This window comes from Peromyscus eremicus, chromosome X (genome assembly GCF_949786415.1).
Source record: "Peromyscus eremicus chromosome X, PerEre_H2_v1, whole genome shotgun sequence".
In the NCBI taxonomy this organism is placed as follows: Eukaryota; Metazoa; Chordata; class Mammalia; order Rodentia; family Cricetidae; genus Peromyscus; species Peromyscus eremicus.
This window is the reverse complement of record NC_081439.1, coordinates 83,938,596-83,953,503: the sequence shown is the minus strand read 5'-3', so window position 1 is coordinate 83,953,503 and position 14,908 is coordinate 83,938,596. Positions and strand designations below refer to the sequence as shown.

Here is a 14,908-nt window from a genome sequence, read left to right as displayed (position 1 = left end):
CTTGAGTCTCAGAAGAAACTTTGCGCTCTGGACTTGTAAACAATCTTGAGACTGAAAGACTGTGGGGACACTTGAAGTTGGACTGAGTGTGTTTTGCATTATGATATGGCTACAGACCTATGGGGGCCAGGGTGTAGACTGTAGTAGTTTGAATGAGAATGGCCCCCATAGGCTCAAGTGTTTGAGTGTTTCACTCTTAGTTGGTGAATGATTTAGGAAGGATTAGGAGTTGTGGCCTTGTTGGAAAAATGTGTCACTGGGATGTGGGTATTGTGGTTCCAAAGCCATTTCCAGGCCCATTCTCACTGTCTCTCTTCCTCCTGCCTTCAGATCAGGAAGTAAGCTCTCAGATACTGCTCCAACACCTGCCTGCCTGCCTGTCACCATACTCCTCACCTTGATGGTCATGGACTAAGCCTCTGAAACTGTAAGCAAACCTCTAATTAAATATTTTCTCTTCTGTTTTTCCTTGGTCACGGTTTCTCTTCACAGCAGTAGAAAAATAACTTGAGACAGTGGGCTTAAACTATGTATGACTCTTGACTGCTTTCCTCTGTTGGCAGCTTGCGTAGCAGCATTGAATACCATAAGAACTAGACCTTAGGGATGAGACTTAGAGGCTCTTTCCAGCTCAGTTCTTCCAAGTCCTGGGCCTGAAGTGTGTGGTGTCTTCCACAGTAGGGTCATACCTTCAGATCCTGGTAGGCAACTGAGAGCAATGGCAGTGGCCTATATTCCTTGGGAGAGTGTCTTAGACTCCCGTAAACTGATTTCAGGAATTTTTAACACCCTCCCAGATTGCTTCATTAGCTACTGATCATTAGGATGTAATGTTTAATTTTATTTGGATTGTTTTATTTCTGTTATTTCCCATTGATAGTGATTTATAATTTTACTGCTTTATGATCTGATAAGATAGAAAATACTGTTTTTATTTTTAAATACTTTTCACTTGCTTGGTGACCTAAATTGATATCTATATCACAGAATAGTCCATAGGCTGCTGAGAACATCTGTATCCTATAACTATTGAATGTAATATTCTATAGATACTTGCCCTAGTTTGCTTTCTCGTTGCTGTGAGAAACACCATTACCAAAAGCAACTTGGGGAGGTAAGGTTTTATTTCACCTTCCAGCTTGTAAGTCCATCATCCAGGAAAGTCAGGGCAAGAACTCAAGGCAGGAACATGGAGGCAAAAACCATGAAGAAATGGTGCTTACTTGCTTGCTTCTCCTGGTTTGCTCAGCTGCCTTTTTATACAACCCAGGACTACCTGCCCAGGAGTGGCATCTCCATCAGAGAGCTGGGCCCTCCCACATTAATTAAAAATATGCCCAACAAACTTGCCTATAGGCTAATATGATGGAGGCAATTTCTGAGTTGAAGTTCCTTTTTCCCATATTAATCTAGCTTATGCTAATTTGACCAAAATTACCCAGCACAATGTCTAAGTCTATTTGATCTTTAGTGGATTATGTCTCTGTTAACTGTCAATTTTTATGTTTGGATTAATTATCTACTGACAAGGGTTGAGTATTGTCATTACTGAGTAGCTACAGTATTGGTTTATGATATTGGGTATACCAATATGCAGTGCTCACATATTTATAGTAATGATAGCATATTGATGGGTTATTCCAATTATTTATTGGTTGTCTATGTGTTCTGAATCATTTTTTTGGCTTGAAATCTACTTTATCAGATCTGAGCATATAACTAGACCTGTTTTTTTTCTGCTTCCAAGATCTTGGTATATTGACTTCAGCCCTTTCGTTTTCAGAGTTTACTTATATTTGACAAATAGATTCATTCCCCTCAGGCACCAAACATCGAGGCTTCTCTGTAATGCAGTCAGCTAGTTTATATCTTTAGATTCAATAGTTAGGACCATTATAATTAAGATTAATATTAAGAGAATTCTTTCACACAAGGAATTTTTTGGTTGATTTCATGGTTTCTTCAAATATTAATTGGTGTAGCAGGAATCTTAGAGAGTCTTATTAATAAAATCAAACCTGAGGCCAGTTATTGGGGTCAATGCTGGTAGTTCAGAGAGACAGAACAAGCCACATCTATCTCACCTTGCCAATTCCTCAGCTGGTCCTGTTTCCTCAGACTGGAAGCCTCTAAGTCCTCATCCAGAATGAATCTCAGCTGAACTGTGTTGCTCCAAAGCCTGAAAGCTCAACCAGCCAAATGCTTCTAGTTTCTGGTCCTCATGCCTTATATACCTTTCTGCTTTCTACCACCACTCCCTGGGATTAAAGGCTCGCTTTCTGAGATTAAAGGTGTGAGTCACCATGCTTGGCTGTATCCTTGAACACATGGAATTCTCCCTCTGGAATGCTAGGATTAAAGGTGTGAGTGCCACCATTTTCTAGCCTTTGTATTTAGTGGCTGTTCTGTCTCTAACCCCAGATAAGTTTATTAGGGTGTTATGTCTTCATTCTTTAGTCTTAGCATACTGTCCATGTTCTATAGCAGTACATTTTACTTCTGATACATCTTAGAGATGTTATATGTTTGGAGTCTAAATGCCTCTTGTGCTTAAAATTTATTTATTTTTCTGTAGAATCAGGAAATTGTCTGCTTTAATTTGTATGACTGTTTTCTGTGTCTTAAGTTTTATCTCCCCTCATTTTTCTGCCTATAGATATATTTTATCTTGTGGTCATACTCCAGAATTTTGAGCCCAAGATTGCTTATTTTTTCTTTACTCATGTATAAATATGATATTTTCTTCAACTTTACTTAAAACTTTGGTTTAAGTTTTGATTAGTATAGCTTATTAGTGATACTTCCTATAAATTTTTACTGATGAAATTGAGTTTTTAATTTTCAGAATTTCTGTTTGTTTTCTTTCAAACTCCTTACGACTTTCTCATCTATGTTGCTGACCTATACATACAAATTCTGAGTTAATTTCATCAATACGTGTGAAAGTCCTTGAACTTGTTTTCAAGTATACTTTTAAACTATTTGTCCAGCATTTAAACACTTCTTCCCTTTTTTGGATATGGCATTTGAGGAGATATTTTCATTTGCTTTGCTTTTTCATATTTCTTATATTTTTGTGTTGTGATCTCTATATCACTTTGGATGAGTATGTCTTCAAGTTTACATTTCTCATAGGTTATAGACCATCTGTGTAGGGCTTAGTCTCAAGTCCCAAAAAGGAAGAAAAAAAGAAACCACTGTAATAGCTAAACTATATATAGAATACACTCAGAAAATATTAAAGTCAACTACTATGCGCCAACAACTATGAATTAGATACAGTCAACTATTAAATTAAAACTCAGTTTGGGTAAAAGTGGGACTAATTGTACTCAATGGCTATGAGAAAGAGCACATATAGTTGGGAGAAGTTTAAAGGTGGAAATGGATCTGGGAGGATATATGGGCAGGACTGGGATTGAATACTAATAGAATACATTGCATGCATGCATGAAAATTTCAATTAATTAATTAAAATGTTCTAAAGTAAATGAAGAGGACAGACAGGAAAAGGAAATAGAGCACTAAGATTTGTGCTGGAATTTTGGTCTTAGTGCATTCATTTCTCACCCAACAGTAGACCATCTGTGAGAGGGAGGAGGGTGCTGCACTCTAAGGCCTTCGTGGACCTGCAACTCAGGATTCTCCATTTCACCAGCATTGAACCACACAGAAGGTAAGTGGCTGCCGATGTAGAACTGCTCCCCAACCTCAATCATGGGATCACCAATGTCCTCAGTCATCACCAGGTGGTGGTGATTGCTCATGAACACACAAGTGATAGGACCTCAGAGCAGCGGGCCCTTCATTACCAGAGGATCTACTGCTTACATTTTATAGTGTGTCCTTGTCTGTCATTCACCCAGCCCATCACTGCCTTCGACAGGTGTCTCCCACAAAACTGGTCTGGCAGACTCTCTCTAGTGCTTCTCATTTTGCAGTTGCTCCTTGTTTTCTTATTTCCAAGAGTATTTTTGTCTCAAAGAGGTAGCCTCTCTCCAGAGTGCACCTGGCTGGATAGCCCTCAGACAACGAAGAGGAAAAAAGTATTTTTTCCTTTTGTGTTGACTAGTGCCAAAGGCAGTCACGGTCCCCAAATTTTTCAGAATGAATTAATGTTAGTGAAAATCTTGGGCTGATCTTTGTTGTAGGGATATCCATCTTTTTTTGTCAGAGACACATTATATTTGGATAGCCACATTTTTTTGTTGTTGTTGTTGGTTTTTCGAGACAGGGTTTCTCTGTGTAGCTTTGCGCCTTTCCTGGAACTCACTTGGTAGTCCAGGCTGGCCTCGAACTCACAGAGATCCGCCTGGCTCTGCTTCCCGAGTGCTGGGATTAAAGGCGTTCACCACCACCGCCCGGCAGATAGCCACATTTTAAGTGGCTTTTCCTCATTCCTCATACCTCCACCATGAAACTGGTGCTGGAGATTTTGGAGCTTGCTACTCTTGGATGGATAGCCTTCCTGTCTCTCATGTAGTCCAAGGTGCATTTTTAACTGACTATATAGTTGAGAATACCTTGAACTACTAGTCCATCTGCTTCCACCTCCTGAGTCCTGGGATTGCAGGCATATGTGACTACACCTAGTTCTCTGACTCTTTCTGCTTACCACAAAGTATGTACACAGCTTCTAAGGTTATTTTACCAAAGAATTTCATGTTTTCTTATGACTGTATTGGAATTATACATTTCTGACAAAATACCTGTTCTAATGGCACCCATATTCCCGTTGCTCATTTTAGTACAGGAGGTATGTTCACCATAGTGTTTCAGCAATGGCTTAATTTATGATACCTGGCACCAGACATGAAATCTTGACAACATGCAGGGATGCTTGATTTTTGGTTTTTGTTTTGTTTTACTCTTTTACTCTTTAGGTGCCCACTTTCCAGCTCCCCCAAAAATAAATGGAGACTTATTCTTACTTATGAATGCCCAGCTTTAGCTTGGCTTATTTCTAGCCAGCTTTACTTAACTTAAATTATCCTATCTACCTTTCACATCTGGGCTTTTATCTTTCTCAATTCTATATACCTGTCTTTACTTCTGACTCTGCTGCTTGCTGTGTACCTGGGTGGTTGGTCTCTGCTGTCCTCTTTCCTCCTTTTCTCACTCCTGCCTCTCCTCTCCTCCTATGTATTCTCTCTGCATGCCAGGCCAGCCTATCCTTTCTCCTGCCTTGCTATTGGCCGTTCAGATCTTTATTAGACCAATCAGGTGTTTTAGGCAGGCAAAGTAACACAGCTTTACAGAGTTAAACAAATGCAACATAAAAGAATGCAGCACATCCTTGCATCATTAAACAAATATTCCACAGCATAACCACATGTAACACATCTTAAACTAATATTCCGCAACAGATGCTGCTGTAGAATTCCAACTGTATTTCTATTTTGGGTATGTGAAATATTACTATTATTCAGATAATCCAACACAAATCTGTGTATTTGGAAAAGTACCACTCCTTGCTACCTTGTTCTCATTTCCCATTTCTTTCTCATCCTTCACTGAAGGAATAACATATCATTCACTTTTTGCTCTACTATCACTTATATTTATTTTGCACAAAATAAAGGTAACATGTTTTCTCAGATTGCCTTCTTACATGAGACCATACGGTGCACAGTTCCGTTTTTCATTTAAGAGCATTTCTTTCTTTATTGAAAATAGATTTTTTTCATATAATATATTCTGATTATAGTTTCAGTTCCTCCAGCTCCTTCCACCTCCCCTTTCACCCAATTCTGTACCTTTTCGATCTCTCTCTCACTAGAAAACAAATAAGATTAACAAAATAATATAAACTAAGATACAATAAAATCAAACCAGAATAGGACAATACAAACAGACAAAGAGGAAAAAGAAAAGCAGAAAAAGCACAAGAGATACACATTCACACACAGAGAAAACTTATAAAAACAAAATCTGAAGTGTAATCAGAATTTCTTTGGACCACCAGCCCCCAAATAATGACATGGAGAGTTCCTATTAATTATGAGAGCTTGGCCTTAGCTTAGGCTTGTTCCCAACTAGCTCTCAAAACTTAAATTAAACTGATTATATTAATCTACATTCTGCCACATGAACCATCACCTCTCCTCCACACTGTTTGTCTGACTTCCCTGTCTCGCTGGCAAATTCTGACTCTCTTCTTCCCAGAGTTCCTATCTCTGGTGGGAAGTCCTGCCTATCCTCTCCTGCCTAGCTATTGGCTATTCAGTTCTTTATTAAGAGGGTGCCTTGAAAAAGACACATCTTCACAGTGTACAACAAGATTATCCAACAACACTGAAACCATAATATATAAGCAAAAGACCTGTAAGGTTTAAAACAATACCTAGACGATGCATTATTCGACTAAAAAACAAAACAAAACAAAACTCCATAAATACCATTGAGTTCATTTTGTATTAACAATCTACTGTTAGGCATAGAATCTGATCTTAAATCTGGTTTGTATATCCAGTGAGACTCTTGGAGAAAACTATTTTTTTTCTTTTTGAGAAATTTAGAAATAGCTTCTGAGTTAGGGATGGGGGCTTGTGTCCACTTCTACAGACCCTGCACATATTGCCACAGTCTCTGTGAGTTCATAAGCGCATCATTCCTGTTGTATCTAGAAGGCCTTGTTTCCTTGGAGTCTTCCATCCCCAGTGGCTCATAATCTTTCTGCCTCCTCTTTTGGAAAGTTCCCTGTCCCCTGAGGGAAGGGAGTTGAAGGAGATAACCCATTTGGGACTGAGTGTTCCAAGCTAATAGCATTTCTTGAAATGCCTCCCTAACATTTCTTAAGAGATTTTCATTGTTCTTTTTCACACTTGCATCAGACACATTTGTATGGCTATTCCATACCATTTTTAATCTACCTCTGTGTGAGGTTTTTAATTGTTTATACCTTGAAATTATACATAGTGCTTCACTGAATATCCTTGGGGACACACACACACACATATATATTTATAGAAGTAGATCTTTGTAAGATATTTAAAATTTTATTCCTTATTATTTCACTAATAATAGAACACAATCACTTTATAATTTTGCCTATATGTTACCAGAGACTAAGCTATAACTCTGTGTTATTTTAATATATTGCATACATCTAATTGTCATTAAATTTGGGCATTTATTATTTGTTTGGTCTGTTAGTTCATATCTTTTCTTCATTTTCATACCCTTTTGGGCCTTTGTTCCTCAGTTGGTGAGTTCTTTATATAGGAAGCAGAGTTTCCCCTTGTCTGGGATGTTTTACTGCTACGTCATTTTAGTCTGTAAGTTCTCTTTTGAAATGCTTGCTTTTGATATTTTTAAATTCTTTGATTTTCATTTGGTCAGATCACTTATTGCTTCCTTTCTTTACCTCTAGAATTTGAGTGACATTTAGAAATCTCTTCCTTATAGTAAGATTAAAGAAACCCTGTTGTGTGTTCTTCAAGAAGTTGTGTGATTCCACTTTTTGCTTAATTCTTTAACTCAATTTTTAGTTACTTTATACGTGGCATGTTTCATGGATCTACTTTAAGGTATTTTTTTAATCAAGTCTCACTCTGTACATTGCATGTCTGTCTTTCCTTTAGTGGCTTCTCCATGTCACCTTTGGGGTTTTTATTTATTTTAATTATGTTTCATGTGTATGGTTTTTTTTCGTGCCTATATATCTGTGTAGCATGTTTGTACAGTTCCCTTCGTAGCCAAAAGAGGGCATTAGATCCCCTAGAAGTGGAGATATGGATGGTTTCCAGGACTGGGAATTGAATCCATGTCCTCTGGGAGATCAGTCAGTGCTCTTAACTGCCACCCCATCTTTTCAGCCCTTCATTAAACACTGATGTCCATCCATGTTGGCTTCTATTTCTAAGCTTTCAGCTATTTGTCTGTTCTTATAGCAGTGATAAGACACTGTAATTACAGAAATTCTCTAGAAAGTTTTCAGTTTCTTGGTATGGTGTCAGGAGTCTCTTCTCAAGTGTCTTCCTTCTCTCTTCTTAGCTATTCTTGTGTACTCTTTCACTTATGAACTTTACCATCAGATTAACTCAGTAAAATGTAGAATCTTTTGAAATTGAAGTAAATTTATACATAGGGAGAACTTAGGAATAACTTTTTTTAATGTTGAGTTTGTCAGGGAATAGTCAAATTTAAATAGCATTGCTCCACAACCCTTATAATAGAGTCTGGAGTCCTTATACAATCATATCAGGCACATCCACAAATAAATTTTGAACCAAAATACTGGAATATTCACAGATATTCCTAGGAACAGAACATGGTGACCTTGTAATAGAGCACAAACAGCAACTTCTTGAATACATTTCACTAACATTTGAAACAATGTGTGAAATCAGCTGCTTTGTTTCATGAGACTGCCCAGTCCCTTTCTTTCAAGACTGTTTGAGTTTTTCTTCACACAAAACAAAGTTCTTGACAGATAGGATGTACTTAAACTCTCTTACACCTTGAGCTACATCAGAAGACAATCATTTGAAGAACCTGGGACAAGTTTTTAGGACTGCGTGAAGGATGTGTTCCTGAGATTGAATTCCTGGAAGCCTCAAGAATATATACCACTTCTTTGTTCTTAAGTGTGATAATTTTATCTTAGTCATCAAGTCATTTATCCAAGGACAATGCCATAATGTGTGTGAGATGCTGTAGCAAAGAACCGTATTAGGTAGGTGATGAGTAACATTAATTTTGTTTTCTTATGGTTTTAATGTTTTTGCTTGAAATTTTTCTTTATACGGCTTATTCATATTGTTTTCAAAGCTATCTAATTTAATCATGCTATTTTCTGTTTATCAGTGTTGTGAAGGTCTTTTAGAGGGTTTGTTGTTGTTCCTGAAGGAGAAGAAAACCTTAGGAGCTTTCTGACTCTTTTATGTGTTACAAGATTCTTAACCCCCCTCATTTTGTTTCTTTTCCCACCATTAACAAATTTTCTTGAGTGTTTCTCCTAACCACATCAATGTATTCTTCCCACAGTCTGTGTCTTTTAAGATTGCAGTTTTAAACTAACCTCCATATCACTTATTTGATACTCCTTTGATATTTATTGTTTATAACACATACTCATAATACATCTTTTTTTTTTTTTTTTTTCAAGACAAGGTTTTTCTGTGTAGCTTTGCACCTTTTCCTGGAACTCGCTTTGGAGACCAGGCTGGCCTCGAACTCACAGAGATCGGCCTGCCTCTGCCTTCCAAGTGCTGGGATTAAAGGCGTGTGCCACCAACGCCTGGCCCATAATACATCTTGATGAGACTCATTGTGATGTGTCCATACCAACCTCTAGCTTACATGAATCGTATCCAACTGTGCTTTGCCACCCCAACCCTGGCACTGATCCCACAACCCAGAAGTCAGCATTCCATTATCAGATTGACTATCTCTTACTTTCCACATGTGAGACAACATACAGCTTTGAAGGGAACAGTTCTGAAGTCTTTGCCCTAAACTGTACCACATTCTTTGATTTTATGTTTTCTTTTTCATCTTTAGGCTTACTTCTTGACTAGGTTTTCCGAATATGCTTAAGATCAACTTTAAGTTTTCTTAACCATCTTCCTTCATGTCCGTCTTGTGCAGTTTTGGTGTCTTTGTCTGCCACAAATACAGTGAGAGGAGTGAGACAAATCAAGGGCTGGAATGTCATTCTTTTTCTCTTTAATCACAATTAATTTGGTGTTTTAATATTTTCTATTGTACCACTTTTCTGTAGATTTAGCTTGTTCTTCATCATAGCTCATATACTATTGAAGGAAAAATACTGAGGTCATGTAGCTAAGTAACCAAAATTGTTTTCTGCTTTCTTACTACCTATTTCTTTTTTGGAGACAGGGTTACTTTGTGTAGCTTTAGAGCCTATCCTGGATCTCGCTCTGCAGAACGTGCTGGCTATGAAATCAGAGATCTACCTGCCCCTGCCTCCCAAGTGCTGGGATTAAAGGCATATTCCATCACCACCCAGCCTACTACCCATTTCTAATGGTGTTTTATCACATACATACTTTATATACAAGGGAGGGGGAATAGTAATACACACACACACACACACACACACACACACACACACACCCCTACCTTTATACACTCACAAGTCACTTTCTAATCTGTGTCTATAGTAGATGTATCTAGTGTTGGCTATCTAGTTCATTTATTCTTTAAATTTCTACTTTGCTGGCGCTGGTTGCAAAGAAGAGACTGGGGATTTATTTCCCAGAGCTTATAAATATTTCTCCTTCTGATTCAGGTTCACAAAGATGGATACAAAGAACCCAAAGACACTGTTGGATCTCGCTATACAGAGTCTGCTGAGAAATGAGTCTGTAGCAATCCAAGCTCTGGAGGATATGCCAAGACTCTTTTTTGTTCCACTGTTCATTGCTGCCTTCAAGGGGGGGCATAAGAATATATTGAGTGAGATGGTGAAAGTGTGGCCCTATTACTGTCTCCACATTGGGTCATTAACTGTACAGGAGCCTCAACATGAACTCCTGAAAGCCATGATTGAGAATCTTCCAGTGCGTCCTTCAAGGAACTCTGCTTCTAGGTAAGACTGTATAATAGAAACATGGAAAGACAGAGGCGGTTATACCACAGTGTAGCTAGAGTTTTCCTGCCTGGCCCACGGTCAGGGCAAATCTGTATCACCTGCCAGTCCCACAGCCTCAGGCCCAACCAAGTAAACACAGAGACTTATATTGGTTACAAACTGTATGGCCATGGCAGGCTTCTTGCTAACTGTTCTTACAGCTTAAATTAATCCATTTCCATTAATCTATACCTTGCCACGTGGCTCGTGGCTTACCAGCATCTTCACATGCTGTTACTCGTCGTGGTGGCTGGCAGTGTCTCTCTGACTCAGCCTTCCACTTCCCAGCTTTATTCTCCTCCTTGTCCCGCCTACACTTCCTGCCTAGCCAACGGCCAATCAGTGTTTTATTGATTAATCAGCAACACATTTGCCATACGTCCCACAGCACCACAGCCTGCTACTCTCCCAGAAGGAGTAACAAGTAAATGCTGAAGATTTATGGGTGAGGCTGTTGTGTGCAAACTTGGTAACACATTAAAGATTGATTGTATTCAATGTTAATTATGAAATCGGTTACTGATTATATTCAATGTTCATTTTGAAATCGGTTACAGAGGGTTCTATTGATGGGTTTACGTAACAGGTGTTACATAAGAGAAAGACAGGAGCTTTAAGACTGGAGGGGATTTAAGGTATATGAGGAATTGGGGGGAAAGAGGCTGAATTTTCATGGGAAAGATTTGTTGATAGTACAAGGAGTGTCAGCTGTGGATAAAAGAATTAGTTCCTAGATGTCATCATTGATTCTACTCAGTTTCATTATCGTTGGCTATTTCTCAACTATTCTATCTCCTCTTACCCCTACAGGAGACCTAAACTGAGGATCCTAGATTTAAGGCAAGACAACGACTGTAGGACCACATGCCATGAAGTCAGCATCAAGGAACCTTTCTGTTTTCATTCTTGTGCTTATTCTGACAGCTCTATCCTGAAAATAGAAGGGCAGCTTGGTTTTGTAAATCCAGAGTCCATGGTTCAGTTCCCCAGGCCTGTAGAGTTACTAGTGGATCTTTCCCTAGATGGCTCCTTAGTGGAAAAGGAATTTTTGGTTTTTCTTACAAGTAAAATTAGGGAGAGTTTAGGGTCTTTGCACATATGCTGTCGAGATTTACAAGTTGATAAACTGTGTGACAGCAAATGCACACTGAGACTTCTTGATCTCAACTGTGTTGATCAGTTGTCAATTGATATGGGTTCGCTGAGCGATATCACCAATGTCCTGTCTCAGATGGACCACCTAGAGAGCCTCAGTTTGTCTAAAGTCACTTTTAGATCTCTGAGTGGGAAAGTCTTTAAAAATTTCCTCGGTCACTTGCAACGTATGAACAACCTTAAGAAAGTCAGCTTGTCTTCATTCTGTCTCACGGGTCATCTGGACAGAGTGCTCAGGTAAGAGTTTGGGCCAGGGCCCTGGGTTTCCTGGAGAGCCTGTTGAGACAGGAAAGAAAACATTCTTGGGTATTCCTAATCTCCTGAACAGCTTTTATGCTTTCCACTTTGTCACTTTTGGGAATTTGAAACTGGAGAAAGAATTACAAAAATTAAGCAGCCAGCAATGTACAGACAAGTGCAGAAATAAAAGGTGAAAAACACTAGCCTTCTAGATATGAAGAGGAGCAGGGATTGAGATGGGGGAAGATTTTTTACTATAGCATTGATCCACCTAATCATAGATGCCCATAGTTCACAATGTCAGATCACTTTATTGATATGTAATCTCCAAGGCATAGGCCATGAAAGTAGAGGTTGATATTTAGGGACTGACCAAAGGGAATTTTCAGTTGCCTGTTCTTTCTGATCCCTCCCCACTAAAAAGGTGAACTGAAATATAGAATGGATAATGTTGTAAGTATCAAGTGCTTCCAGTTTTTTCCCTTAATATTTCTTAAAATCGTCTATTATAATACAATGTACACATTCTTAAGATTAAAAGAAATTGTATCTCAGTGTTGAACACAAAACTTTCAGCCAGATATGGTGGCACGGGATTTTAATCTCAGCATTTAGGAGGCAAAGACAGGCAGATTCTGTGAATTCAAGGCCAGTATAATCTCCATAGTAAGTTTCAGGACATCCAGGACTACATAGTAAGATCCTGTCAGAAAAAAATTCTCAGAGTCACAAAACTATTAAATGAACTAAAGCACACATTAACACATTAATACTCAATTATAATGCATGTGAAAAGTAGTTTATTCTAGATATAAAGATATAGCTTTCCTCATTCAGTCTTCATTCTTCACAAGTTTTTTGTTGTTTTCTCCCTACAGAGTCCTGCCACCTGGACTGAATTTCTTGTATCTGACATTCTGTGATCTTTCGCACAGAGACTTCAGATTTCTGGCCCAGAGCCCTCAGGTCTCCCGCCTAAAGCTGTTGAATCTTAGCAACAACCCAATGTATTGGGATGACTTTGAGCCCTTTCAAACTCTTCTGGTAAATCTCTCTGGTACTCTTCGGCATCTAGAGATAAATCATTGCCTTATAAATGATACTGCAATCTCTGTTCTTGTCCCTGCTCTGATTCGTTGTACTCATCTCCGTGTTCTGTGCTTTGCTTCTAACCCCATCACAATGCCTATGCTTGTGACTATCATGAATAATTTAACACCCTTGAAGAAGCTAAAATATGTGATTTATCCCATCCCTGTACATTGCTATGAAATATGGCCTTTTCAGGGCAGTTTAGACCGAAGGAAGCTTGCTATTGTACAACTACAGTTGAAGGTGATGCTAGCGCTTGCAGAGAGAGCTGACATGAACTGGATCACTTACTTAGAATAAATATCACAGTCCAACACAGTTTCAACCCGATATGTACTATTTAAGTACTAAATGTTATTTCCTGGACCCACACACACAATATATAAGGTTCTTTACATTGTAGGAAATTACACTTAGGGAATATAGGTATGTAACTGATTCCTACACAGAATATTTTAGAAAAGATGGAGGATTTTGAGAGTTCCTGCGTATCACTGGACTACTATTGATACATTTCATTTTACTGACCAGAGTGATGTGTATTGCGTATAATACAGGATGATAAGTCCTAGTTTGCTCTATCTCTGCCCATACTGTTTGGTTTGCTTGTTGGTACATCACACAAATCAGAACAGTGACAGACTTTCCTGCCTATATTTGTGAAAGGGGCAGTCATTTTTGAAGACAATGTTTTTATCCCCTAAATTACTTCAGGCTGGTTTTGGTTACTTTTGGAAATCCATGAGGATTTAATAGTGGGGCCAGGAAAGAAAGATAGCAGAGACTTTGAGGTTTCAATAGAACCTTCAAGAACATAATTATAATATTTCCTTGATGTAGGCCTGCCCTAAAGTTTCCACTACTTCCCATGAAGTCCTCAGCTGGCTATCCAGCCTTTCTCACATGAATTTTTAGGTGGGATTTAGGGTCCTTCCCATAATATTCCCCCTACTTCCTTTAGTTCTCTTACTCTACTCCCAATTCCTTTAATCCTGTCATTTCCTTAGCTGTATAAATCATTCCCTATATATATATGGATTCTTTTTCCACTAGCTGTGCCCCATTTGGTATGATACATACTAGCCATGTGTGAGTACTGAGTCCAACTTATTTTATACTCCATAACATAACATAAAATCAGTTTGCGTATCCTAGACTTTCTTAGAAATGATGTGTGTAAAGTCTATAGTTAATAATTTACACAGGGCTAAGGAAATGCCTCAGTCGTCCAGTTGCTTACCACACAAGCCCGCCTGTGCTCAGTCTGAGCCTAGCATTTGTGTAAAAAGCTGAGCATCCAAGTGCACACTTGTCACTCCAGTGTGAAAAGGTGGAGGAAGGAAGAGCCTTGGGGCCATGTGGCCAGACATTCTAGCAAATTAGGGATTCGAGGTTCAGTGAGAAATCCTGCCTCAGAAAATATGTGTAGGAGAAAAAAAAACATACTGACTTTTGGCGTGCATGTGAGCATGTGTGTGAGTGCATACACACACACACACACACACACACACACACACACACACACACAGAAAGATAGATAGATAGATAGATAGATAGAGAGAGAGAGAGAGAGAGAGAGAGAGAGAGAGAGAGAGAGAGAAGCAAGTACATGCACCTCCTCCCACACATGAACATGGTCTCTTAAAAATATCTTACTCGTATTGTTAATTTCTTGAAACGGCATACTGCATCAGAAAGACATGGTAAAGATAGAAGATTAGGATTTGTTCCTTCCATATGTTGAAATGCCAAAACTGCATTTCACTGACTGACTAACAAATAGTGTAGACTCTAAGTAATCACTTACACATAATGTTTTCTAAC

General features: G+C 38.7%; 1 protein-coding gene across 2 annotated transcripts; it reads left to right on the top strand.

The window, feature by feature from the left end:
• Positions 1-330: 330 nt before the first annotated feature.
• LOC131899570 (melanoma antigen preferentially expressed in tumors-like) lies at positions 331-14,616 on the top strand. Of its 2 annotated transcripts, XM_059251071.1 has the most exons (5): positions 331-427; positions 3,578-3,676; positions 10,256-10,555; positions 11,408-11,989; positions 12,871-14,616. In XM_059251071.1, exons 3-5 carry the CDS (start codon positions 10,266-10,268, stop codon positions 13,382-13,384), a joined length of 1,386 nt encoding a protein of 461 aa, XP_059107054.1. In that variant the 5' UTR covers positions 331-427; positions 3,578-3,676; positions 10,256-10,265; the 3' UTR covers positions 13,385-14,616. The 2 variants fall into 2 exon arrangements, with proteins under 2 accessions (XP_059107054.1, XP_059107053.1); XM_059251070.1 differs by lacking the exons at positions 331-427; positions 3,578-3,676 and adding an exon at positions 8,113-8,677.
• The last annotated feature ends 292 nt before the right edge of the window (positions 14,617-14,908 follow it).

Coding starts and splice junctions, on each gene's coding strand:
- LOC131899570 (XM_059251071.1), top strand. CDS start 10,266: ATGGATACAAAGAACCCAAAGACACTGTTGGATCTCGCTATACAGAGT. Junction 10,556..11,407: donor TCAAGGAACTCTGCTTCTAG/GTAAGACTGTAT, acceptor TTACCCCTACAG/GAGACCTAAACTGAGGATCC. Junction 11,990..12,870: donor CATCTGGACAGAGTGCTCAG/GTAAGAGTTTGG, acceptor TTCTCCCTACAG/AGTCCTGCCACCTGGACTGA.